Consider the following 24,465-nt stretch of genomic DNA (forward strand, 5'->3'; position numbering starts at 1 on the left):
AGCCTATCAACTACCTTTTTGAAGTAGATCACTTGGTTGTAAGCATCGATCAGTTCTTCATCCTTTGCATAAGTAGTGAAGCGAAGCTCAGAGATGGCACGCTCAAGGTCTTGAATATGAGGTATGTAACACCCAATCTCCTTCTTTGCACTTTCATACTTTACTTGGATCACTTCAAGCCTAGTCTTCAAATCCACAATTTACTGGCGAGCGGCCTCAAGCTGCAGAGAAGTGGGGGCAGAAATATTAGACCCTTTCAAAGTAGCAAGCTCAAATTCCAACTTCTTGACTTTCTCGGTCGAGGAGTAAGCTTTGGCTGCCACAGTTCTTGCCACCTCTTTGGTAGCCTTGGTATCCTTCTCTGTATATGAGGAGTCGATAGGAAGCTTATTGGCTCAAAACAATAAAGGTGGGAATGAGCAAGCAATATACTACCTCAGTAAGATCTATACTAAGGTAGAAACAAGATATACTCCAGTTGAGAAGCTATGTTTAGCTTTATACTTCACTGCTTGCAAATTAAGGCATTACATGTTGCCATGCCACATCTATATCATTGCCAAAACTGATGGGATCAAGCACATGTTGTCTAAATCAATGCTGACTGGAAGAATTGGGAAGTGGATTCTAGCATTATCAAAGTTCAGTTTTCAGTATGTACCTCATAGGGCAATAAAAGGGCAAGCAATTGCAGACTTCTTGCCTGAGCACCAAGAATCCCAGGAAGAACTTATCAACATCCCAAGAACTCTGGAAGTGGCTAGCCTTTGGATCCCACATATTAAAGATCACTCTGGCAAAGAAGAATCGATCTAGCAAGAAGTAAGGAGGATAACTAGTCTATGGATCATTCTGGCAAAGGAGAATCGATCTAGCAAGAAGTACAGAGGATAACTAGTCTATAGATCACTCCTTGGAAGTTGTATTTTGATGGGTCTTGCACTTAACATGCTGCTGGACCAAGGATTGTCATCATTGATCTAAAGGGAATTTAATAGGTACTCATTCCTTAGGCAGCAAGCAACTAAGTTTGTGATGTGGGACAATACCTTACTAAGAAAGATTGCATATAGCCTTTTGTTGAAATGTTTGGGCATGGAAGAATTAATGAGGGTGAGGGCTAAAGTACATAAAAGCATTTGTGGAGCATATCAAGTTGGAACTAAGATGAGGTGGTTGCTGAAAAGGTATGGCTACTTTTGGCCCAACATGGAGAATGATTGTAAAGCTTATGCTAGAGGATGTGAAGAATGTCAAAGACATGATGCTCTACAGCATGTACCCTCAGTACCCTTAAATCCAGTGGTAAAGCCATGGCCTTTCAGAGGATGGGAAATGGACTTTATCGGGAAAATTTATCCAGCTTCTAGCAAAGGGCACACCTTCATAATTGTGGAAACTAACTACTTTACTAAGTGGGTGGAGGCTTCAGCTGTGAAAACCATCAATTCAACTGATGTAAAGAAATTCATTGAAACCAAAATCCTACATAGATATGGGGTGCTTGAGACAATTATTACAGACAAAATGCCATCTTTTATCTCAAAAGAAGTAGAAGATTTTGTATATAAGTTCAAGATAAAGATGATCTAGTCTAGTCCTTATTATCCCCAATCAAATGGTCAAGTAGAAGCTAGTAATAAGATCTTGGTGAATATTATCAAGAGGATGGTGGCAGATAGCCCAGAAAGATGGCATGAGAATTTAGGAGAAAATATTTGGGCTTACCGAACTTCAAAGAGGGCAGTAATTGGGACCACCCCTTATGCATTAACATTCGGACAAGATGATGTACTCCCTATAGAGATTAATGTAAGTTTTGTGAGACTTCAAAACCAGTTCAGACTACAAAGTATCTAGGCCATGTGTCAAGGGATTGAAGATTTAGATGAAGCCTGAACTGAAGCCTTAAACAAGGTCCAAGAAAGAAAGAAAGAGGGTTGTTGCCTAAGCATACAACAAGAAAGTAAAATTGAAAGCCTTCAAGGAAGGAGAGTTGGTATGGAAGGCAGTTCTACCCTTGGGAGCTCAAGTTAGAGGTTTTGGGAAATGGAGTCCCACATGGGAAGGCCATTTTATCATCAACAAAATGTTAGATAGAGGAGAGTATTACTTGGCAGATTTAGAAGGAAGTTTGCAAATACATCCAGTCAATGCCAAGTTTTTAAAGAAATATCGACCAACTCTTTGGGATGTTAGAGATTGTTACATTAATGAGGTTTAAGTATTCAGAAAAGTGGGAAAAGTCTTTGTTATGCTCAAAAGTAGTTAAGTATTGCGAATATGGTAAATAAACAAGTATTGGAGCAAGTAAAGAACTTTTATTTCATAATGGGGGAATTACATAAATCCTATTTTATCAAGCTTACATCCTTGGCAAGAGCAGCTATCCTAGAATGATAGGTTTGCATAATGGTGAAAATTTGACCAAGCTCTTCCAAAGCTATGTTGCTATTAGCAAGTTGGGCTTCAACATCCTCCACTTCGAGATTGACCCTCATCACTTCTTCAATATTCTGATATAATTTGCTCGAGATGGTCATCTATTCAGCCTTCAGTGCAGAAAGTTGCTCCTCCAACTTCTGGATCTCCGCATCAACCACCATGATCCGATCTTCCATTGCTGAGCCCTTTTCCACTAATTGTTGTAGAGAGTTAGAGGTTTTGGAGTGCTTCTCCTTGTAACACTCCACTTAGTTAGCTTGCCTCTTAGCCTTAAGATACTGATCCCTCAGAGTCCTCAGATTTTTGAAGAAGGAATAGAAAGACTCATTGAACCTTCGACATCTGTTGAGTTTTGTACAACTCAATGATGGCTTTTTCGGCATCTTGAAGTGCCTTAAGGCTAAAGGAAGTTATGAAGTCCTTCTGCATCCATTCCTTGAAAACTCTATGCAGATCTCAAAGATGTTGAGGCTTAGAGGGGCACCTAGGAGACCTTAGTTTTGTCTTAATTTGCCTGAAATCCCTAACAAGTTCAGGCAAGAAAGTTGTGGCAGGAATGGATGCCAAGGGGGGAGGCATAACTCTAGCGCCTCCAGAGGCAGCAGAAGTGGAAGCAGCCTCAAATGAGATGGTTAGAGGAGCCTCTGTCATAGGTGTATTCCTGGGCCTAGGGACAGGCATCCTTGTGACTTTAGAAGCTTTGAGAAGCCAAGGAATGACAACCTTGAACACTGCGGGTTGAGGAGCCTTGCCCGAGCCCTTGCCAGAAGCCTTTGTAAACCAAAAGGATGGTGTGTTAAAGGTTTAATCAATCTATAACTAAACTAAAAGAAGAGCAGAAAAGCAAAAGCTTGTATACTTGAGTTGAACCTTAAGCTTTGGGATGAATGACCTCTGTTGATGCTGCTACCTTAGAAGAAACAAGCACGCTAGCTTGAGTAGGAGCTTAAGGAGCCTTCAGACTAGTTACCTCTGAAACAATAGGTATTTCAAGGGCAACGGGTTCCTCGAAGGCTGTTGTTGGTTGGGGGGTGGCCTCATGCACTAGAGAAGACTGGCAAAAAACAATACACAAATTATGAGTTATTGAAGAAACTTGAAAAGAAAATTTAAGGAAGATCTTAAGATTAAAAAAGTTACTGGGGCACTATCATCTTCCACGAAATGTAGCATCTCCCCAGTTGTTGGGTTAAACTGGAAAGTAGGGACCACCACCATCGCCGAAGCATTGGAAGAAGAAGAAGAGGGGATGGGTGCTCGCTCGACTAGAGAAGCTGGAATGTAACAACCTGTCCTTAATTATTATGATTTTTATAATTTTCAAAAGTGATTCCCATAGTACTTGGTGTATTCCCATAGTACTCATCCCTACGGACACATGGGCGTAAACGGATCGTGATTTGGAGTTATAACGAATGAGATATTAACGTTTAAAGTCATGGGCATTTTAGTAAATTAGTTATTTTCTGGAATGCTCTAGATTTTTGAAGCAAAATCTGGTGGAGGCACATGTGTGGCCCAGATTTAAAGACAGAAAAGATGGGCTGTGGAAATGAAGTATAAAGGAGAGAAATGAGGGGTGGGACGCCCAATCAAAAAGAAGAGAAAGAGAAAGTGACCAATAGAGGAGAGAATAAGGGAGGGGAAATGGGGGAGTGGAGAAGCACCGGATCACTCTTGACTCGGTTTTTCCCCGTCGACCCGACCCAATTCCTACACACCCCATGCCAATTCTAGCATTTTTCTGGAAAATTGACCATCGCTATCACCTGCACATGACTCCACGACCCTTCTTCTTCTATTTCTACCCCAAACCCGACAGTTTTTTGTCTTGATTTCGCAAGGATAGCACCGGCTGCACTATAGGGGAGATCGGCGAAATTCCACCATTTCTAAAGGCAAAACCTTCGATCACTACCAACATTAGCCTTCCCTTAAGCTTAGGAATGACACCCAATCATTGTTGAAGCGTCGAAGTCGATAGGAGGATGAATCAAGAATCACTTTTTATAGTGTTTCCAACGGGTTTTAGTGAAATTGGGGCAAATTAGCCTTGGCCACAGGTATGAAAGTTACTCTACTCATTGAGATCTTCATTTCTATGAATTTTGAGAATTTTTAGAAATAGTTGAATTTTCTAGCGAGTCAGGCCGGCTGACCGCCACCTGCGGCGGCGCATGGGCTGAGACATCCCCTGACCTTCCTAGGCTAAATTTCTATTGATAAGAATTCTAAGACATGATTTGATAATTGTTCCAGGTGTCCATCGTTCATGACGCCTTGATGTTTGTGCTAGGGAGTTGTAGCTCGGACTCCAGGTGAGTGGCCTTTTTGTTTTTTTTATAAATGTATATATATGTTTTCCATTTTCCCAGAAATGGTTTTAAATGGATTTACGTTTTTAAATGCCATGTCAATTGCATTACATTTTAGTATATGCATTAATATAGATATGCATATTATTGCATGACACTGCGGATGCCTAGGTAAGCTTCAGTTGAGTGCATATTGATGATAGTGATTGTAGTGTGTATGGTTATGTTTAGATGCATTTAGTGCCCATTATCCTGCACCCCGGTGTTAGTGTTCCGCCCGAGGCCAGGGACAACCTTCACGTGATCGTTCATCTCCCGCACAGCACGTTCACCTTGGATCCAAGGCAGGTACCAACCTGTCGTACAAACCACATTAGGTGGTTCCGACTCGTAGGTGACTTGCGATATTTCGCACAGCCTTCACATGATCGTAGCACTTGAGCGTACTTATTTACACCCAGCCTGTCATACATACCACATTAGGTGGTTCCGATTCGTGTGCAGGAATTGGTTAATGAGCTATAGGTTCAGCTGTACAAGTCACATTAGGTGACTCCAGCTGGCATATCATTTTACATCGATTTATTTCACCTGGCTTACTTATTTCATTGCTGAGATACTTGACATGGCATATACTCGGTTTTTACTACTTTCGAGCATAATTTCTATATACATATGTATTATTATTTTCTGGAAAATTATACGAGTTTTATGGCGAAGGGTTATAACATTCTCAAAAGGTTTTTATTAAAAACTTTATTTTCAGGCCCAATCACCCTTGTTTTGCGCCCCTCTAGGTTTTAGCTGCTGAAAGTCCATATCGACGAGGATTCTTGGCCAATCTCAGTATATGTGGCTACCTCCGAGGTATGATCCTTACCCACACTACTGTACTTTACTTATGCTCTAACGTCACATGTAAAATGGGTTCATCCCTACTCACAGCGCACTCTTGTCTTTAGGTACTTTTAGGTTTAAATTTATTCACATTTTCCACATCACTACACTTTATGGCTTTGTCACCCTCCGGGTGTCGGCCAGCACAACTCAATTCAGAAACACCAAAAACATGTTCAATTAACGAGCTCAGAGTGTCAAGCACAATATTGTCATTAAACAAATTATCATAAACAAAATAAAAATGACAATCATCATGGACTATGACCAAGACCCATTCTTTCAACATGATCATTAAATGCCTTCGGCCCCAACCCTTTTGTCAAGGGATCTGCAATCATAAGCATTGTTCTTATGTGCTTAATAGACACTCTTTGTTTCTGAACCTTCTTCTTAAGAGTCAAGTATTTTATATCCATGTGTTTAGCACCATTAGAATACTTGTCACTCTTGGAGAAGAAGACAGCGGCAGCATTGTCACAGAAAATTCTCAACAGCTTAGCAATGGAATCAATGATGCCAAGCCTTGAGATAAAATTCTGTAATCATAATCCATGATTTGTAGCCTCAAAGCATGCTACAAACTCAGCTTCCATGGTGGATATAGCAATAGCATCTTGCTTTGCATCTTCCAAGAAATTGCTCCTCCAGCTAAGAGAAACAAGTAACCAAGAGTTGATCTTCTGCTATCAATACATCCAGCAAAATCTGAATTTGAATAACCAATAACTTATAGGTTATTAGATTTTCTATACATGAGCATATAGTCTTTCGTTCCTTGCAAATACCGCATCACTTTCTTTGCAGCTTTCCAGTGATCCATTCTTGGGTTGCTTTGGTATTTGCCTAACATCCCAATTGCAAAACTGATGTCTGGTCTGGTACAAGTTTGTGCATACATCAGACTTCCTACAGAAGATGCATAAGGAATACTTTCCATATGTGCACACTCCAATTCATTTTATGAGAATTGCATAAGGCTAAACTTACCCCTTTCTGAATTGGAGCAACACTGGATGAACATTTTTCCATACCAAATCTCTCTTGAACTTTCTCAATATATGCTTTCTAAGACAAGCCCAACACTTTACGTGATCTATCTCAAAATATTTCAATTCCTATCAAATAGGCCACCTCACCCGTATCTTTCATTTCAAAGTTCTCCAAGAGAAACTGCTTGATCTCATGTAATAGACCAAGATCACTACTAGCAAGCAAAATGTCATCAACATACAAAATCAAAAAGATAAACTTGCTCCCACTAACCTTCAGATATATACATCGATTAGCGATGTTTGCTTTAAAACCAAAGGATACAATGATATTATCAAACTTAAGATACCATTGTCGTGAAGCTTGTTTAAGTCCGTATATTGACTTCTTTAGTTTACAGACCATGTGTTCCTTTCCCTTTAATGTGAAGTCCTCAGGTTGATCCATGTAGACTTCTTCTACCAAACTCTCATTCAAGAATGTTGTTTTCACATCCATTTGATGTAACTCCAAATCATAATGAGCTACTAATGCCATAATGATTCTAAAAGAGTCTTTCTTTGAAACTGGTGAGAATGTCTCTTTGTAATCAACGTCTTCTTTCTGAATAAAGCTTTGGCCACCAATCTGGCTTTATATCATTCTATATTGCCATTAAAGTCGTGTTTGGTCTTAAAAACCCACTTACACCCAACTCTCTTACAACCTTTAGGCAATTCAATGAGATCCCAGACTTCATTTTGGTCCATTGATTTTAACTCATCATTCATGGCATCAATCCATTTACTAGAACCAATACAGTTAACAGTTTGTGAAAACGAAACCAAATCTTTATTTATTCCTACATCAATGTCAGACTCTTGTAGATATACCACATAATCATCCGAAATAGCACGTCTCCGTTCTCTTTGAGATCTCCTTAATGCTATTTCTTGTGGTTCTTCCACTACATTTTCATTTGTGATAATCTCATTCGGGAGCGGATGGTCATTAATTTGTTGTTCAACATTGTCTAAGGGTTCAACGTGTGTAGGAATAACAACCTGCTTAGAAATTATAGGTGTAGGAATCTGCACCCTAACTTCATTAATGACCAATTCTTTAGGTTTTTCACTCCCACTGATTTCACCATTTTCAATGAATCTGGCATTGCCGGTTTCAACAATTCTCGTACTATGATTAGGATAGTAAAACCTATATCCTTTGGATTTTTCTGGGTAACCAATAAAGTAACCACTAATCGTTCTAAAATCCAACTTCTTTTCATGCGGATTATAAATTGTTATTTCTACTAGGCAACCCCAAACATGCAGGTGCCTTAAACTAGGTTTCCTTCATGTCCACCGTTCAAATAGTGTTTTGGGAACTGCCTTACTAGGAACCCGGTTTAATAAATATACAGCAGTCCTAAGAGCATATATCCACAATGATATAGGCAAAGATGCATTACTTAACATACTCCTAACCATGTCCATAAGAGTACGATTACGCCTTTCAGCAACACCATTCTGTTGTGGCGTAACTGGCATAGTGTATTGTGCACATATGCCATGCTTTTCAAGGAGTTTTGCAAATAGACCAGGACATTTTCCTGATTCATCATATTTTCCATAAAATTCACCACCTTTATCCGACCTGACAATCTTCACCTTTTTATCTAATTGTCTTTCAACTTCAATAATGAACACCTGAAGGGTATTCACTGCTTCAGACTTTTCTTTCAATAGATAAATATAGCTGTAACGTGAAAAATGTCTATAAAGGTGATAAAATATTTTTCTCCACCAAAGGATGGAACATCAAAAGGTCCACATATGTCGGTATGAAGTATTTCAAGAAGCTCTGAACTTCTTGTGGCTCCTTTCTTGGTGTGTTTGGTTTGTTTGCCCTTAATACAATCCACATATACACCGAGATCAGTAAAATCAAGGTTCGGAAGAATCTCATTCTTTACTAATTTTTCTAACCTTTCTCTGGATATATGACCCAGTCGTTTATGCCACAAGCATGAAGAATTTTCATTATTTAGGCAATGCTTCGTTCCAACATTATGATGCAAGGTCAAAAGTGTTTCAGCAAAACAATTATTGAGCTTTAAATTATACAGCTCACCTATTAGAATACCAGAACCAACAAAAGAGGTATTCTTATATAAACTAAAACATCCATTACCAAACTTTATAAAAAATCCATTACGGTCAAGCTTCGAAATTGAAACCAAATTTCTGGAACAACTGGGAACATAAAGTGTCTGAAATAAATCCAAACAATATCCAGTATCCAAAATTAAACGAAAGGTTTCAACAGCTTTAACTGGAGCTTTGACTCGATTCCCAATGAAAATGAAATTTTCATTTGGATTTAAAGTTTGGATCGTAAGGAATCCCTGCATCGAATTAGAGATATGAGCCGTAACACCATAGTCAACCCACCAAGTATTATAAGGAACTTCAGTTAATATGATTCGAAACTTACACAAGCCAAAGGCTCACCTTTCTTTTCGAACCATTCTTTGAATTTCTGGCAATTCCTTTGATAATGCCCAGGCTTCCTACAGAAGCAACATAAATCACTTTTCTGTTCCTTATCATGAGCCTAAGTAGCATTAGTAGGCCCATTCACCTTGGGTGATCCTTTTTTCTTGCCCTTTCCAGGCTTTCTTCCAAATTTTCTTTCAGCTCCTTAACTTACTAAATGAACGGAATGTTCTCCTTGCTGCTTAAGCCTTCCCTCCTCTTGAACGAGTTTACTGGCCAATTGATCACCATTCCACTTGTCCTTAATAGCATTATAGTTGACTTGAAATGGCCCTTACTGAGGAGGCAAGGAATTCAAAGCAAGGAATTCAAAATAAATTGAACAAGAAAGGAGTCATCCACATTCATTCCAAGAGTCTTTAGCTTTGCTATTATATTAGTCATTTCAAGGACATGCTCATGCATGCTTCACATACCATCAAATTTCTTGGTGGTAAGCTCAGCCATTAATGTCCCAGCAAGAGACTTATCAGCAATTTTGAAATGAGTCTCAATATTTTTCAAGTATTCCTTAGTAGTTTCAGCTTGAGGAAGGCCAGTCTTTATGTTGCTTGCTATAGTCATTCACATAAACATAATGCTCAATCTATTGGATCTCTCCCAAGCATTATAGAGAGATTTTTCCTCAGCGCTGCTTGTTTTCGTAAGAGTAGTAAGTTTATCAGTTCAAAGTGCTAAATCAAGATCCAGGACACCAAGGTGAAACTAAACTTGCTCACTCCAATCTGATAAATTCATTCCATTAAGTGAGGGAATAGATGGAGCAAGTGAATGAAGAGAAACAGGCACTGACACTGCAATTCACAAGTGCTCGCAACATTAATGCTTTGAGTAATAAAAACACTTGTAATAACAGTAAGTGTATTACCATATTCTCCTTTGGGTAGATACTACAACAATACAAACAATCATCGATGCATAATACCTTATTGATAATTGTACATCTCTAACAAGACAGGTTTCGTTATCTTTGGATATCCGAACAAATAAAAAAAATGAAATATACAATTTTCACCACATTCATATCATCAATCATATGAGAAATTAGTCTACCTTTGGGTGACCCTTAAGAACTTATGACAAATGAAAACATACTACTCATGTACAAACCTTTAAAACATAATAAGGTTTTGTTCGTTCATATGCATCATCCTACCATGAGTAATTGATTAATCATCATTTAATTTGAATCCATGTGATCTTTCTAGTTTGGCCACTTTGGTGACTAACAAATAATTTCGTAAGAAGAATTACAAATTAAATGAATGACGTTTATAATCGTAATGATCAGTCACAGATATTCAAATTACTTTAACTAATTCCAACTAAAAGAATCGCCCAGATTGCATCATAATTTCCATACCCAATTATGCAATTCGGCAAAAATTGTAATAAAACTAAGATCACAATTTCTTAATCCCAACATGCATAATCGATACGTGCAAATAAAATATAATCTCGATACATGCAAATAAAATATAATCATGTTTGCCTCAAAACAGCAGACATTGAACACTTGTTAACCACCGATTCCATTAAAGTTCATAATCATAAATGGAAAATCATGAGAGCTCTCAACTAGGCTCTGATACCACATGTAAATCATAAATCAATTAAGCCAAGATCATCGAACTTCATGATTTTCACATATAAATAAAATGCGGAAATACATTAAACAACCAAGCGTACCTTGGTCCATGACAACGAACGCTATGAGATCCCAATCGGATTCTGTCGGCGGAGTAGGAAAATAGGTGTTCTCTCTCTCGCCTCTATTTGCACGTGAAAACCCTAATCGTGTTTTTCTACTATCAAGTGCATATTAGATGGGTATATGCAATAGATATATATATAAGTGAGGCAGAGAGAGGACCTGTTTCCATTTAAAGCCCACAATCAATTACCACCCATCACTGTAATTCGGTAGGAAACATTTCTCATAATCTGACCAATAGAATTATTTACAAATAATAATATCCGTTAAACCCTACATATCATATAGACCGTGTCATGTGGACCACTTTAGAATATTAAAATATTCTTACACGACCCAGCCCTGACAAGCGACTACACGTTTCATTGCTGCATAAATGCATAAACATGCCCTCCTCCTAATAAATTCTTAAACCATATTCTTGCTCGTTTTGCTTTGTTTTCTTGAAAGCAAAGCAAAGCAATTCTTCCTGAGTTTAGTTATAGCAGCTTAAGGTTTCATCCCGCATCCTAAAAACCTCTCCCTCATTTTTCTCTAATTCTCTTATTATTATCATACATACATATGTATGCACGTGTGTGTATATATACATGTTTATTTATATGTTGTTGAATTACTCTACCAAAAGCAAAACTGGCATTTTGATTGCATTTTTGTTTATAAGTGTTTTCCGTTTGGCATTATATTTGCAGAGGCAGAGGAGGATGGGATAGAAAACGATGGAGCTTTTGCAGCTGTTTGTGACGGCCTCAATTCCAGTGCTGAAAGTGCTTTTGATAACAGCACTTGGCTCATACCTTGCTCTTGATCGTGTCAATATTTGGGGGGAAGTTACGAGGAAGAACTTAAACACCGTAAGTATAATGTTAGATTCTATAGTGTTTAGGTGTATAATTTTGCACTATAACTGTAGATTACTTGTTAATTCATCATCGTCACTTGCCTTCATTTAATTTCTGTTATGCTGCTTACTACATATTTTGTGTTTTGTGATCAAACAAACGAAAAGGTTGTATTTTACGTATTCAATCCCGCTCTGGTGGGTTTCAACCTTGCGCAGACAATTACATATCAAAGCATGGTTAAAATGTGAGGTTTATTTACTTTGTTTAATCCACATATAAAAATGTATGCATGTATGTATATATAATCATGTCATGGTTCCGTGCTCGGATGGATTCTCATCCAATTAACAAGGCCTCCTGCCCATCTGCAAGGCCTTGTCTTGGGTTGCGGTGCTGCAGGTAATTCCACATTCTACATTCACACTGGTCTCACAAAGATTTCAGATGAATCTTCTTCCTATTTCTCAATCATATTCGGTTCACGTTTAATCCATCTCCTGAGATGTTGACTTGAACAGGAAATTTGGGAAACTTGCTCCTCCTTATAGTCCCAGCAGTTTGTAAAGAAAAAGGGAGCCCTTTTGGAGCCACTGATGTCTGTCACACCTATGCTATGGCTTATGCTTCGCTCTAAATGGCGGTACATTTTCCTTCTACATCTTGTTCCAATATTTTGGGCTTTCTTGAAATTCCTTTATCTGGCTTTCTAGAATTTGAATTAAGAATGGGTGGGAAGGGTTGCTCCAAATAAGTTACAATCTCTTTCCCTCTCTGAAGTTGCAAAGTCGCAGTTACTGCAATTTAAACTCACAATTAAAATCTCATGTCTAGAACATATAATCATACATATATATTGTACTACCCCCAGAAAAAGGTGTTTGTGTGCACACCGATTGCTGTGTATATTACGTTTTTCTCGACACATTTTTTTTTTTTTTTTTCCTTCAGTTTTCCCCTTGAATTCTAGTGACTGTTTCTCTTTAGTGCAATGTAGCTACCTTGTTAACTGTCATGGTTTACTATCTTTAATTCTTTTTTTGCATACAATTGCGTTCGTGCTTCAGATAGAAGCCATTTATTTGTGGTCCTATGTGTATAATATTGTGCGGATATCTTCAAGAATGAGCACCCTAGGTTCTAATCCGGCCGCCGAGAGGTCCTCTACATCAGACCAAGTAAGTTGCACTAAGCCTCTGCTTTCTTCAAAGGAATATGGCATAGTTGAGGACAATCCGGATCAATATGCACCACCATACACCACTTTACCTCAAGAAAATGTAAAGGTTGCTGACTCCATTAAATTACAACGATATTCATTAAATTTGTTGATTTGTTTACATATTTCCAACTTATTAAGATTTCTCTTTTTTTTTTCTTCTGAAAGACAGAGACACGTCGTTTCATTGTCAAATTGTCAATCCAGACTACTTACCAGATGAATCCCATTTGAATGTACGATCCAGATTTGCAATCTCACAATGTAACATGACAAACATCTCTAACGAGAGAAAGTTCCCTATTTCTTTTCAGTTTCTTACATAGAGCGTATCTTTTTCATTTTCATTGGCAGGTACTGACTTCAGGTAAACTAAAGCAACGTATAGTGATGGTGCTTAAGAAGATCAATCTGAAAACAATTTTGCCCCTTCAACCACTGGAGCGGTTTGTCCTTTCAGCACTTTATTTCATTGTGATCCAGATTCAGCGCAGTATTATTGAAAAAATGGGCAAACTTAATCTTTTCATGGTGTAGATTGTTGGTTTTGCAATCGGAGTCATCCCTCAGATTCAAAAATTACTGATCGGAGATGGTGCTCCTCTACGAGTGATTCAAGATACCGCTTCTTAGTTGGGGTATAAAACACTAAAACTTATGCCCAACTTTACAAAACATATACAGACGAGATGGTTTGCGTGTTCTTTATACAAAGCGTTTGTTGTTCACTCAACATGAGCTAATTATGATTGCAGAGACGGAGCCATCCCAGCTCTTACATTGATAATAGGAGGAAACCAAATAAAAGGTAATAACTCATACAAATTCTGTTAGCGTCGTACTTAATTGTTGGTTTAGTTTACAACTTACTACACCTTGTTGTTTGAGGTTTGAGAGGGTCAGGGATTCAGCAATCTCTTGTCGTTGGCATCCTACTTGTTCGTTATGTTGCCCTGCATCTTATAGGCATCTTGGTTGTTAAAGGGGCACTGAAATTTGGGTTGGTGCACTCTGATCCATTGTATCTGTTTCTTCTTCTGCTTCAGTTTTCACTCCCACCTGCGATGAGCACAGGTACACTTGCTCTTCTCTTGTTTAGCAACAAAAGCAGTTGCTCGCTCGTTCGCTCCCTCACTCTTTTTCGCAACAAATGTAAGTTTATTCTCAAGTATTGTTTATTGATATTTGAAATATGGCAGGAGAGAATGTATGTGAACTTTTGCTTTCGCTTCACTGTCACTTACATTCTGGTCTGCCGCCTTCATGGGCTTGTGGCGCGGCTGTGAATCAGTTTTACATCAATTCGTTAGAAGCAATGTTCCACTTTGCCAAATCAATAGTAAGTTGTAGCTGCAAATCTGCTTGAGCAGAAATTGACATGATATGTGTTCTTCTAGTAGTGAATTTTCTCAATTGAAAGTAATGGTAGTCTTGCAGAAGAAATGAAAAGAATCTACTGATTGGCTTTGGGTAATCATGTGTATTTGCTAGGTACATTGGCTTTGGACCTACCGATTGCTTCCGCTTCAGTAACAATGACTGATCGGAGCAGAAGCCAGTGAGTTTTCATTGCTCGAATGTAAAACTGTAAAGCATACCCATCTTCCAACTGAATATAGAAATATGCTTGAGATTGTTGAATCGTTGAATCGTTGAATCCTACGGATTAGCAAATATGCTTGTTCTAATAGAACCTAAAGATTTATAAACACAACTGCAAATATGCTTGAGGAGAGCAAATAGAACTCAGTACTACTATAGAGCGCATCTCTGTTACCCATCCCGATCCACGCATGCTTCATCGTGCCTACTCAGAGAGAATCCTTGTTCAAACCATCAAAGTAACGGTGCTCCATAGCTGCCTTTGCTGAAATGCGTTTAGCAGGATCGTATTGCAACATTTGCTGCAAGGATAAACAACATATTTAGAACTAGTATTCATCACCAGGTAGATTAACAAAAAACCTATATAAAGTAGCACATTTTGAGTGAAGCAAAATCGAACATACCAACAACAGATCCAACCCCATTTCGTCCAAATTGGGAACAGCCTTTGCCAAACTTTGGGGACTCCATTGGGGGTACTCATGCCAGTCCTTGAGTTTGCTTACACCTGGCCACACATCCTCATTTGGAGTGCCCAACAACCTGCATCAATGATCCATAAGCAAAAGAACTTGGCTGATTGAAAATGAAAGTAGTCTGGCAAATTTTTGGTAATGGGGAAGTGGAAACCATTTTAGTGAACCTGAATATATGCAGGAGCTGCTGCAGCTCAGAATCCCCGGGGAAGATTGCTTGCTTCGTGACAAGTTCGGCTATAATTCAGAAACAATATACTGTTAAAGCAATGGAGCAAATTTTTACAAATTCAAAACTATCGAAAATCAAATGCAAGCTTCGTAAAAAACAGATGAGTACCAAATATACAGCCAACAGACCAAATATCCACTGCAGTTGAGTAGTGTGTAGCTCCCAGAAGGACTTCAGGAGCCCTATACCAAAGGGTCAATATCTGCAGTCGTAATTGCACAAATTCCTTAGCTACTGTCAAAAGCAACAAAATAACTCGTAACCAAAAGTGAATGCATTAACTACCTCATGAGTATACTTCTTGAGTGGCACAGTGAAAGCTCTAGCAAGTCCAAGATCTGCAATTTTAAGCATCATAGTCTCACGGTCCATCAGGAGATTGTGAGGCTTAAGATCCCTGCATAAATGGAAGTAAAACAAATCAGCCCAAATTAAAAGAAAACTCGAAGGGAGAAACAAAGCGCAAAGAAAAGAGAGAGAAGCAGCATGTCGTTTGTAAGTTAATTGACAAAAGGCCACCTGTGCAAAATTCCATGACCATGGCAAAAGGCAACACCTTTGCACAGTTGGAACATCAGGCTCTGCATCATCAGAAAATCACCATTTCAATTACACAATTCCATGTGTGATTAATTTGATTGGGAATAAACATTTGGGGGACAAACAAATTAGAGAGCAGACTTTAACGATGGGGGAGGGAATGTGCTCTCCAGATTGACGGAAGGTGCGGATGAATTTCTTGAGATCAGTGTCCATGTACTCAAACACCAAGTAGAGTACAGTCTTTCCTTCCTTGTTCTGCCCTTGTTTCACATCCATCAACCTATTTCAGAATTGGGGTTTAGGGTTTCGTTAATTCACAATTTACCGACCAAATCAATGGATTTACAGAAAAAGAAGAAAACCCAAATCAATCAATTGAAGATTTCATTTCCGTAAATACAAGAACGAAATCAAACCCTAATTTGTAGAATTAAAGAAAGAAAGTTAGAGAGAGAGAGAGAGAGAGAGAGAGAGAGAGGGAGACAGATGAGAAGAAGAAGAAGAAAGGAAACGCACTTGACGATGTGGGGGTCTCGGGAGAGCATGCGGAGAATGGAGACCTCGCGGAGAGTGGTGGGAGGGACGCCTTCCTCGTCCTCGTGGAGGCGAGTCTTCTTGAGGGCGACAATCTTCCCAGTCGCCTTCTCTCTCGCTCTGTACACCTTCCCGTACGTCCCTTCTCCCACCTTCTCAAGCTTCTCGAACGCCTCCATCGCCGTCGCTCCTTTATTCGCCTCTCCTCCGATCATCTCCATTTCTCTCTCTCTTTCTCTTCTTTGTCTCTCTGGATTCCTGATTTGCTGGTTGCTGATTTCAAATTTTCAAATACTTCAAATGACAATAGGGGAGGGCAGAGCATCTAAGTTATATATCCGTTAAAGGGAGGGGTATTGACGGAAATTTGATATCGGTTTTCTCAACGGGCAACTCTTTTTGAAATTCAAATTTTCCGAGGCACGTAGCCTTTCTGGGGTTTCCTCCAGTTTCCTGCCAATTTGGACTCTCTACACCACAAAACCCAATCGGCGGCCCATCAAACACAAAAGAATCTTCCGCTCCGCTCGCTTGATTTTAGTGAAATTTCCCCAATGCACGTCAAAAGTGCACTGTGCATTCCTACAAGAGCCATTAGATTTCGCTTGTTCAAGGGGATGTACTCTTGTTCAAATGTGTAATTTAGATTTGCACTGGAGAAAAGCCTCTAATTTTAGTTTTCCAACTTGTCGATGGATACAGCAACACAACGTTATAATAGCCTTACACATTTCAACACAATCACTCTCGTATTTGGTCTAATAATTCTCATACCAAAATTATACTTGGTATAAATTATAATTTGTATGATTAATGCCTTGAAAGATCAGTTGAAGATCGTTTTGTAATATAATTTTTTTTGGTCGATTTATTCCCTAAACTTGTATCAGCTTGCCAATTCGACACCTTGAACTCGTATTTCAGCCAATTACCCCTTTAAGCATTTAAATAATAGTTATTTGCCTCCCCATGTTGGATCTTACTAACCCCGCTGGTGATTAAAACTTCAGTTGGGGGTCGACCGGACAAGTCAATCAATCCGAGTTCGGGTGATCCGATCAGTACACTTTGAGAAGACTTAACACTGCAATTCTAGCGCCATTTGAGAATATTACTTTCTTTTTCTTGTGCAAAACTTTTGCATAAATCCGGTGCTTTATGAAAACAAACACGTGGGTAAATGGAAATTACAACTTTGATTAGACCAGAGCAAAACGTTTACAGAATCATCCCAAAAGCCAGCTTTCTATTGCAAAATCTCGAGGCTGTTCCCATACATTTGAAAACTATACCCAACCCTGTTGTTACTCCCTCATTTTTTTTCCTCTCGTACCGATGAGAAGGGGAGAAAAATCTCAAAAAGACGATATGCGCAAACAAAATACAGAGGCCGGTACCAAACGCTGTAGAATTGATCGCTTAATGAGCTTTCACTAATTCAACATCATATTCCAGCCATGAGTTTGGTGGTATACCTGCACCATCTCCTCTACTCCCATAGCTGCAAGCATGTACAGCAAGTCAGAAACCGAAAAAGAAAAAGCAGAGAAGGAAATCGGTTAGCTAAATTTTAATAACATACGCCAATGACGGGGGTATAACAAGTCTTCTTTTTTCACCAACTCGCATACCTGAGAATCATGCACATACACCACAAGAGTCTTAAAATAATAACAAAAGCAATATAATCAAAACGTCAGAAACTCATTTATAAAATATAGATCAAATTTTAGTAGCCATTACCATCAATGCCAACATCCCAACCATCTATAACTTCTCCTTTGCCTGCAAGAAGCAACAAATGTAAATACAAAAGCAGAAACAATGTTTTGGTAAAAGTATTAGTTTATCTCATTTGGTGATACCTAAGCGAAACCTGTAAGGAGCACTGCCGTCAGTGGAGTCGATTACATTGCCGTTCTCTTTCAACTTGCCTACATAGTGAACACTTATCTGAAACAGAAACTACTACAATCAACATAGCTCCATTAATCTTTTACTTTAACTTGCTCTAGAAGAAAGTTTCAAAGTAAGAATAATTCAGCTAAGCTACCATTATCCATTGGAGGGTTACATCCAAATATTTATTTTAGAAAAGCATCAATATCAAATAGATCGAATACAAATTCAGAAAGACTAGCCTTTTTCCCCGATGTGGCAACTTTGCCATCCGGTTTTCCAGCTTCCAACTCCTCAATACTTAATCCACTTGGGAAGGTCTTAACTTGAGATGACTTGGCATTAGCATTATCTTCTGCTGACAAGAGAGGCACATCCGTGTTCGCAGCTACCTCATGTGCTTCAGTTTTACTTTTCTTCTTCTTCTTTTTAACTTTCTTTTCATCAGATTGACCATCAACAAATCTACCAGAATCATGGCCAGAATTGCTGGAAAAATGGACAGACAGATTTTATACTCAATCAAGGGAACTATAATAAAGTCGCACACAACCAGACATGGCCTAAAAATCGCATAGATATTGGAATTGGGTTAGGGAGAGAAATTTTTAACTTCCCGATAGAAGATAATAATAGACAATACATTTGATCAATGGAACCGCTTACTAAAGCTTACACTCCATTTCAATGGACATGTCCTTTCATGCTATTCCCAAGACCGAGGTGGAGTGACGGGGCAAAAAGTATATCTTGTGACACGGAGACAAACCTGAGGTAAAAATAACTCACCCATCCTTGGCTGACTGCTGATTTTGCTCACTCCTCACAGGTAGATCTGGGCAGATGCCACCCTTTGCCTCATCCTGCTGCCCTTTATCCTCTTTAACAACATCATCAAGGTTAGTGCAGACAATCTCCAATATTTTCCCCTCCTCACGCTTCTTCCTTTTCTTCTTTGGCCTTTCACCATTTTCAAGGTTGACCTCTACTGTGGGCTTTGACAAATCATCTGGCCCCTCAGGTACACTGCTTGAGTACATCAATAATAAAACAAAAATCAAAACCAATAAACATCATTGTCAGTAAATTCTCCATCCATAAAAATAATATGCACACTCAAGTATCATGATTGAGAATGTATTTATTCGAGGCAAAAGAACTCACATATGTTTGGCCACCTTCTGTTCTTGTCGGTCTACAACGCACAAAATTTGGGTCTGTATTTGGGCTCTAGTGTCATCTTTCTGGGCTTCGTCCACCTTTTCAAATGCTTTATCCTTCGGCCGTTCTTTCCATTTTTTCTTCAGCTTTCCACCATTTTCAAGGTTGACCTCTGTTGAAGGCTTTGGGAAATCATCTGGCCCTTCAGGTGCACGGCTTGAGCACACCAATAATATAGCAAAAATAAAAACCAACAAACATCATTGTCTGTAAATTGTCCAACTTTAAACAATAGTATGCACACTTAAGTATCATGAGGTGAGAATGTAATTATACAGGACAAAGGAAGCAAAAAGAACTCACATATGGTTGGCCACCATCTGTTCTTGTCCATCCTCCACACACAAATTTTGGATCCTATTTTTGGCTCTGGTGTCATCTTTCTGGGCTTTTTCATCCTCCTTTTCAAGGATACCAGCTTTAAGTGCTGTATCCTCTGGCCGCTCTTTCCTTTTTTTCTTCAGTTTTCCACAATTTTCAAGGTTGACCTCTGTTGAATGCCTTGAAAAATCATCTGGCCCTTCAAGTGCGCTGCTTGAGCACACCAATAATATAAAGAAAATCAAAACCAACAAACATCATTGTCTGTAAATTCTCTGACTTTAAACAATAGTATGCACACTTGAGATTCATGATTCAGAATGTATTTATTCAAGACAAATGAAGCAAAAAGAACTCACATATGATTGGCCACCCTCTGTTCTTGTCCATCCTCCACACACAAATTTTGGGTCCTACTTTCAACCTTGATTTCAACATTTTGGGCTTTGTCCTCTTTTTCACGAAAACCATATTCAAGTGCTTTATCATCCGGCTGTTCTTTCCTATTTTTCTTTGGTGTTCCACCAATTTCAAGGCCTTCTTCAGAAGAAGGTAGGAAGGTATCTACTGGCAGGTCAAATCGCCTGCATTCCAATTTGGCAATCAAGATGACATACAAGTATCAATAACTCAATTTGGTACAAGTACAATGAAAATATATTCAACTGATGGGAAGAGATCAATCTTTTTAACATGCTTCCATGGTCTTATTAAGCAGGACAAATACCTTTTCAACTGACCATCTACATCCACATCATCAGCATCATTCATTGTTTCAGTAGCATTAAAGACACCATCCTCTGTTTCATTGCTAGTAGTGGTATCTACGGCTCTCTTGCCAACTTTTTCTTCAACTTCCTCTGTTGTGTTTCTAGTACCGGATTTTTTCTTGTACAAAGAGGAAGTTAGGCATCTGTCATCATCTTCACCCTCCACTTCGGACTCACTCACTTGGTACATCTTCCGAAGTCGTCTTCGATGGCCCTTGCCATTATGAGGTTTATGCTCATCCAAAAGCTCCTCTACATACCAGATAGATATATCTCAGAATAATATTGCAAAAATTCACCAGTGATTCATCTTCAAGAGGACATTAACTTGATATGAACTAAAGATGCAAGCCAAAAAACTGAACAAATGTGATGCAGACACCAAAAAACTGGTGACATACACTACTGAACACGAAGTAGATGAACATGAGCAGGTTGTCTACAACAAGCACCAAAACGATGCTTTAAGTTACATAAAAAAAAAAAAAAAAAACTAGGACTCTTCATTATAGGAGCTTGTACTTGACTGGCCTTTATTTATTTTAAGCTGACTCCTGTATCAGGAGCTACTGCTAATGACCAAACTTTCAAATCATGTATACTACATTTTGTGAGAGAAAAATTTAAAGCATATATTTGGTAGCCGTACCTTCACTATCAAGAACAGGAGAAGCTGGGAAGACTTTTGGGTCCTCGTCATTAATAAAACTATCTTCATACTTGTCTTCTTCACTATCAACAGACATCTTGGTTTCAGAATTAGCAATATCTTCCCCATAAGATTCTCTTGAAATCATAGTAAAGGGAAACTAAAGATAACCTCACATGAAACAAACGATGAAAAATGTCCATAACCAAAAGGGTTGTGTAGCTTTGATCTTGGATAGAAAGTATCCCCCCAAAAAGAAACTAGTCTCTTAGTCTCTTGGGTTCCCATTTTTTTGCAAAAGAAGAAGGAAAAAAAAAAAAAAAGTGTCCTACAGTTTTTTTCTCTCCTTTCCCATTAACTAATTAGATAGGTAGTGATGCAGTAAAAACAGAGAAATTTGACCAAAAGTATTAAGCACGGAAGAAAAGATGATGGACTAAACAATAATCCCACTAAACAAAAGGATACGAATTATCATCATCAAAATTGTGATGTTGATGACGAGGAAGATAGTGGCCAGATAGGTGAACACTCCGAGGGCCAAGAACTGAGAAGATGACTTCCTCACACTCTTCAAACTCCACATTTATTTGCAATGACTCAGCCTTCTCAGGAAACAAGGAGCATAGATATACAGGACTCTTGTTTCCCACATTACACTGAAGTGTGCTTTTTTTCGTCGCAGTCCCATTCCCCAGTGTGGCCTGTGTATATAAAATTATAAATACTACATACGTTACTGATCTAAACATTAAGTCGGAACTAAATATCAGAACACATCAAAACATTAGAAACCATGTTCAGATAACTCAATATTAGACCATATTCAATTTTCACATGCGTAAAAGCGGAAGTAAATTATAAATACAGTCAACCAAAAGCAGAAAAACTAAACCTTTCAGAGAAAAAAAACTATAAATTGTAGGTCTCACAGCAATGCCCATTTTGGCTAAATTCCACGCTTAAAAAATAAATAAATAAATAAATAAATATGAAGATTCAAAAAGCAAAGAAGTATAAGTGGTCGTTGTGACAAGAAGCATTACCATTGAAACGTGAAGGCGTCCCTTCAAGCCATCAAATATGTGAGTGAAAGGATTTCCGGGTTTCACTTCGACTCCTGTAATAATCAATGAATAAACAACACACTTGAGAATAACAACTCGGTCGACCTCCACTTGGTTGCTCCGAAAAGCCAAGCAGAAGATATAACGAAAACTTCAAAACTTAACTACTAAAATATAAAATTGCATTCATTTTTAAACAGAAAACCCAAATAAGTAAATTCAAACAGTTGGTTATCGCTGATAATTTTCAATTTAGAAGGGAAGAGAAACTGACCCCAGAAAGCCATTTTGTTTGGGAGAGATTGATATCTACAGCCCTAGAGAAAAAGGGATCCGGATTGCTTGCTCCTCCTTCTCCCCTAAACCCTGCTGACAAATTAAAAGAGAAAACCTAGAAACAATCCTTTTAAATACGGAGACGCCCGGTGCGGCGCCTGCGGTCTCACTTTTGTTGACGTGGCAATCCCTAATAGGAGGTTACCTTGACAGCGTTGGTGATTGTAACCTCCCCCAGCGCCTGGCGGGAAATGAGGAAAATTTTCACTAATACATTGACGATAAAATTGGAACAAATTAAAAGAGAGCATATGATAATGAATGTTCCAAAATAATTAAATAATTAAATTAAATATATATACACACACTTTTGTTAAACGATAGTTTTATTAGATTAAATGTTAACTTCATCTTTGTTTGCTCTAGAAAATGACAGTTAGGAGTTAAATGACTCAACTATGATGTCATATATGACATCTTCATTAGAAAACACCTTGATATCTTTTAGTCCTATTTGGCGTACTTGAGTAGCCATCCTCATACCACCAATGACGGAGGATAAGGGAGTCCATCACGTGAAAGTACCAAGTGTCTTACCCTCAGGTTGGCAAGTGCAGCAAGCAAATGAGCTACTTGATGGGGTAGATTCTCCATACCTTGCTGAGATAAGGACTATTGATGGCCTCTACAACCACCTTAGAATCACCATCGATCATAATAATGATGGAAGTTTTTTGTTGAAGCAAGTTTCGTCACTGTTAACACTGCTTCAACTTCAACCTCTTTAACTAAAGCCCTCTTCAAGAAACTGTACTCACCGCAAATGAGTTCACCTCTAGAGTTTCAAATAACAACTCCCACTCGTTTCCATTGTAGAAGAGTTCCAAGCCTCATTAACGCTAACCTTTACGTTCCTGTCCATTGGAAGGATTCACCTATGATTAAAATGATCCCCTTGGCTACCAATTGATGGAAGCCTATGCAAATATTTGTTATCTCAATGTACAGATTGTTGCACCTAGCTATGACGGAGATAGGGTTAGGAGCCAACATCTTGAAAACTGCATGACATCATTCTTTCCAAATTTCCCAACACATCACCCCTAATATGTAGATCCCATCGTAGCCATGCTTAGAAGCCAGGGATCAAGAGAGGTAATTGCTTGATTATTAGGGCGATAACATAAGTGAGAGTCGCACCACACATGGTGCACCACCCACAAGCACTTAACGAGAATATGTTCTAAAATTCATCCTCTGTTCCACAAAAGGAACATCTAGGATCCACACGAACTCTATGGAAATCCACTAAAACTCCATCAAGCTCAATATTTTCTCTTTCGACACACCTATTTTCGCTTTTGACGAACTCTTTTGCTGACAACGGAATTGCTTTTTACACACCTAATTTCTCTTTGGACACAGCCATATTTATGTATGTCCATCGATTGTACTGGTGATTTAGTCAATTTAATAATAGAGATAAACAAGAGTGTGCACAAGGAGAAAAAAGGCAAGCAGGTGTGAGGAAACACTTCCCTACACAAACAAACACTATCTACTGTTACAACTCTACATATTTAATTTAACATTATAACTACCAATCGATTATAGGGAAAGGAAAACAAAACAAAACAAAAGGATCATGTTCCAATATATCTCCTACCTACCATATTCTATCAATACCCAACAACTAAACATGATGCTTGCATGTAATGGTGAAAGAAAGCCAACTCTCTCTTGCATCTGTTTTTCTAGTATACATGATGAATCTAAGGTTGGATTCTAACTTGTTAGATTTACCCATACATTCTCAACTTTTACTGATATCTTTACCTTTTCTTCTTCCATATCTTTCAAAATGGTGACTACCTTTTCTTGATATATATGCTTCACATTGCTGCCGACTT

The 24,465-nt window shown here is 38.5% G+C and overlaps 2 protein-coding genes, 1 long non-coding RNA gene and 1 pseudogene across 8 annotated transcripts; 1 reads left to right on the forward strand and 3 right to left on the reverse strand.

Moving 5' to 3' along the window:
• Positions 1–2,351: 2,351 nt before the first annotated feature.
• LOC148690261 (uncharacterized) lies at positions 2,352–3,024 on the reverse strand (annotated as a pseudogene).
• Positions 3,025–12,012: 8,988 nt separating this feature from the next.
• LOC137732967 (uncharacterized) lies at positions 12,013–13,840 on the forward strand. 3 transcript variants are annotated; one of them, XR_015957919.1, is made up of 6 exons: positions 12,013–12,145; positions 12,265–13,029; positions 13,131–13,198; positions 13,317–13,408; positions 13,500–13,600; positions 13,718–13,840. It is a non-coding gene; the product is annotated as an uncharacterized LOC137732967 (long non-coding RNA). The 3 variants fall into 3 exon arrangements; XR_015957918.1 differs by having other exon boundaries at positions 12,019–13,029; XR_015957920.1 differs by having other exon boundaries at positions 12,019–13,029; positions 13,135–13,198.
• A 510-nt stretch (positions 13,841–14,350) lies between these two features.
• LOC137731576 (cyclin-dependent kinase B2-2) lies at positions 14,351–16,968 on the reverse strand. The gene is made up of 8 exons (XM_068470715.2): positions 16,335–16,968; positions 15,957–16,098; positions 15,795–15,856; positions 15,561–15,672; positions 15,384–15,477; positions 15,211–15,280; positions 14,972–15,110; positions 14,351–14,866 (listed from the first exon to the last, which is right to left on the reverse strand). The coding sequence occupies exons 1-8, from the start codon at positions 16,571–16,573 to the stop codon at positions 14,774–14,776; spliced, it is 951 nt and encodes a 316-aa protein (XP_068326816.1). The 5' UTR covers positions 16,574–16,968; the 3' UTR covers positions 14,351–14,773.
• A 561-nt stretch (positions 16,969–17,529) lies between these two features.
• LOC137731710 (peptidyl-prolyl cis-trans isomerase FKBP43) lies at positions 17,530–22,827 on the reverse strand. Of its 4 annotated transcripts, none has more exons than XM_068470898.2 (14): positions 22,554–22,827; positions 22,259–22,332; positions 21,681–21,916; positions 21,213–21,349; positions 20,521–20,815; positions 20,153–20,377; positions 19,776–20,003; positions 19,416–19,628; positions 19,041–19,280; positions 18,494–18,740; positions 18,218–18,305; positions 18,096–18,137; positions 17,935–17,983; positions 17,530–17,853 (listed from the first exon to the last, which is right to left on the reverse strand). In XM_068470898.2, exons 1-14 carry the CDS (start codon positions 22,564–22,566, stop codon positions 17,772–17,774), a joined length of 2,169 nt encoding a protein of 722 aa, XP_068326999.1. In that variant the 5' UTR covers positions 22,567–22,827; the 3' UTR covers positions 17,530–17,771. The 4 variants fall into 4 exon arrangements, with proteins under 4 accessions (XP_068326999.1, XP_068327000.1, XP_088544280.1 ...); XM_068470899.2 differs by having other exon boundaries at positions 19,041–19,277; positions 22,554–22,801; XM_088688154.1 differs by having other exon boundaries at positions 19,041–19,277; positions 19,776–20,006; positions 22,554–22,696.
• Positions 22,828–24,465: the final 1,638 nt, after the last annotated feature.

This window comes from Pyrus communis, chromosome 16 (assembly GCF_041283825.1).
Source record: "Pyrus communis isolate YQ-2024b chromosome 16, ASM4128382v1, whole genome shotgun sequence".
NCBI lineage: Eukaryota > Viridiplantae > Streptophyta > Magnoliopsida > Rosales > Rosaceae > Pyrus > Pyrus communis.

Bases quoted from the DNA above. Each gene is read 5' to 3' on its own strand.
- LOC137731576 (XM_068470715.2), bottom strand. From the start codon at position 16,573: ATGGAGATGATCGGAGGAGAGGCGAATAAAGGAGCGACGGCGATGGAG. The intron at 15,673-15,794 runs GTGGCCTTTTGT...CCATTTATGCAG, and splicing joins GGTCATGGAATTTTGCACAG to GGATCTTAAGCCTCACAATC. The intron at 15,111-15,210 runs GTTCACTAAAAT...TCATTGATGCAG, and splicing joins CAGCTCCTGCATATATTCAG to GTTGTTGGGCACTCCAAATG.
- LOC137731710 (XM_088688153.1), bottom strand. The intron at 21,350-21,680 runs GTATCCTTTTGT...TATGATTTCAAG, and splicing joins AATTTTGATGATGATAATTC to AGAATCTTATGGGGAAGATA. The intron at 20,378-20,520 runs GTATTTGTCCTG...ATTGGAATGCAG, and splicing joins GTAGATGGTCAGTTGAAAAG to GCGATTTGACCTGCCAGTAG.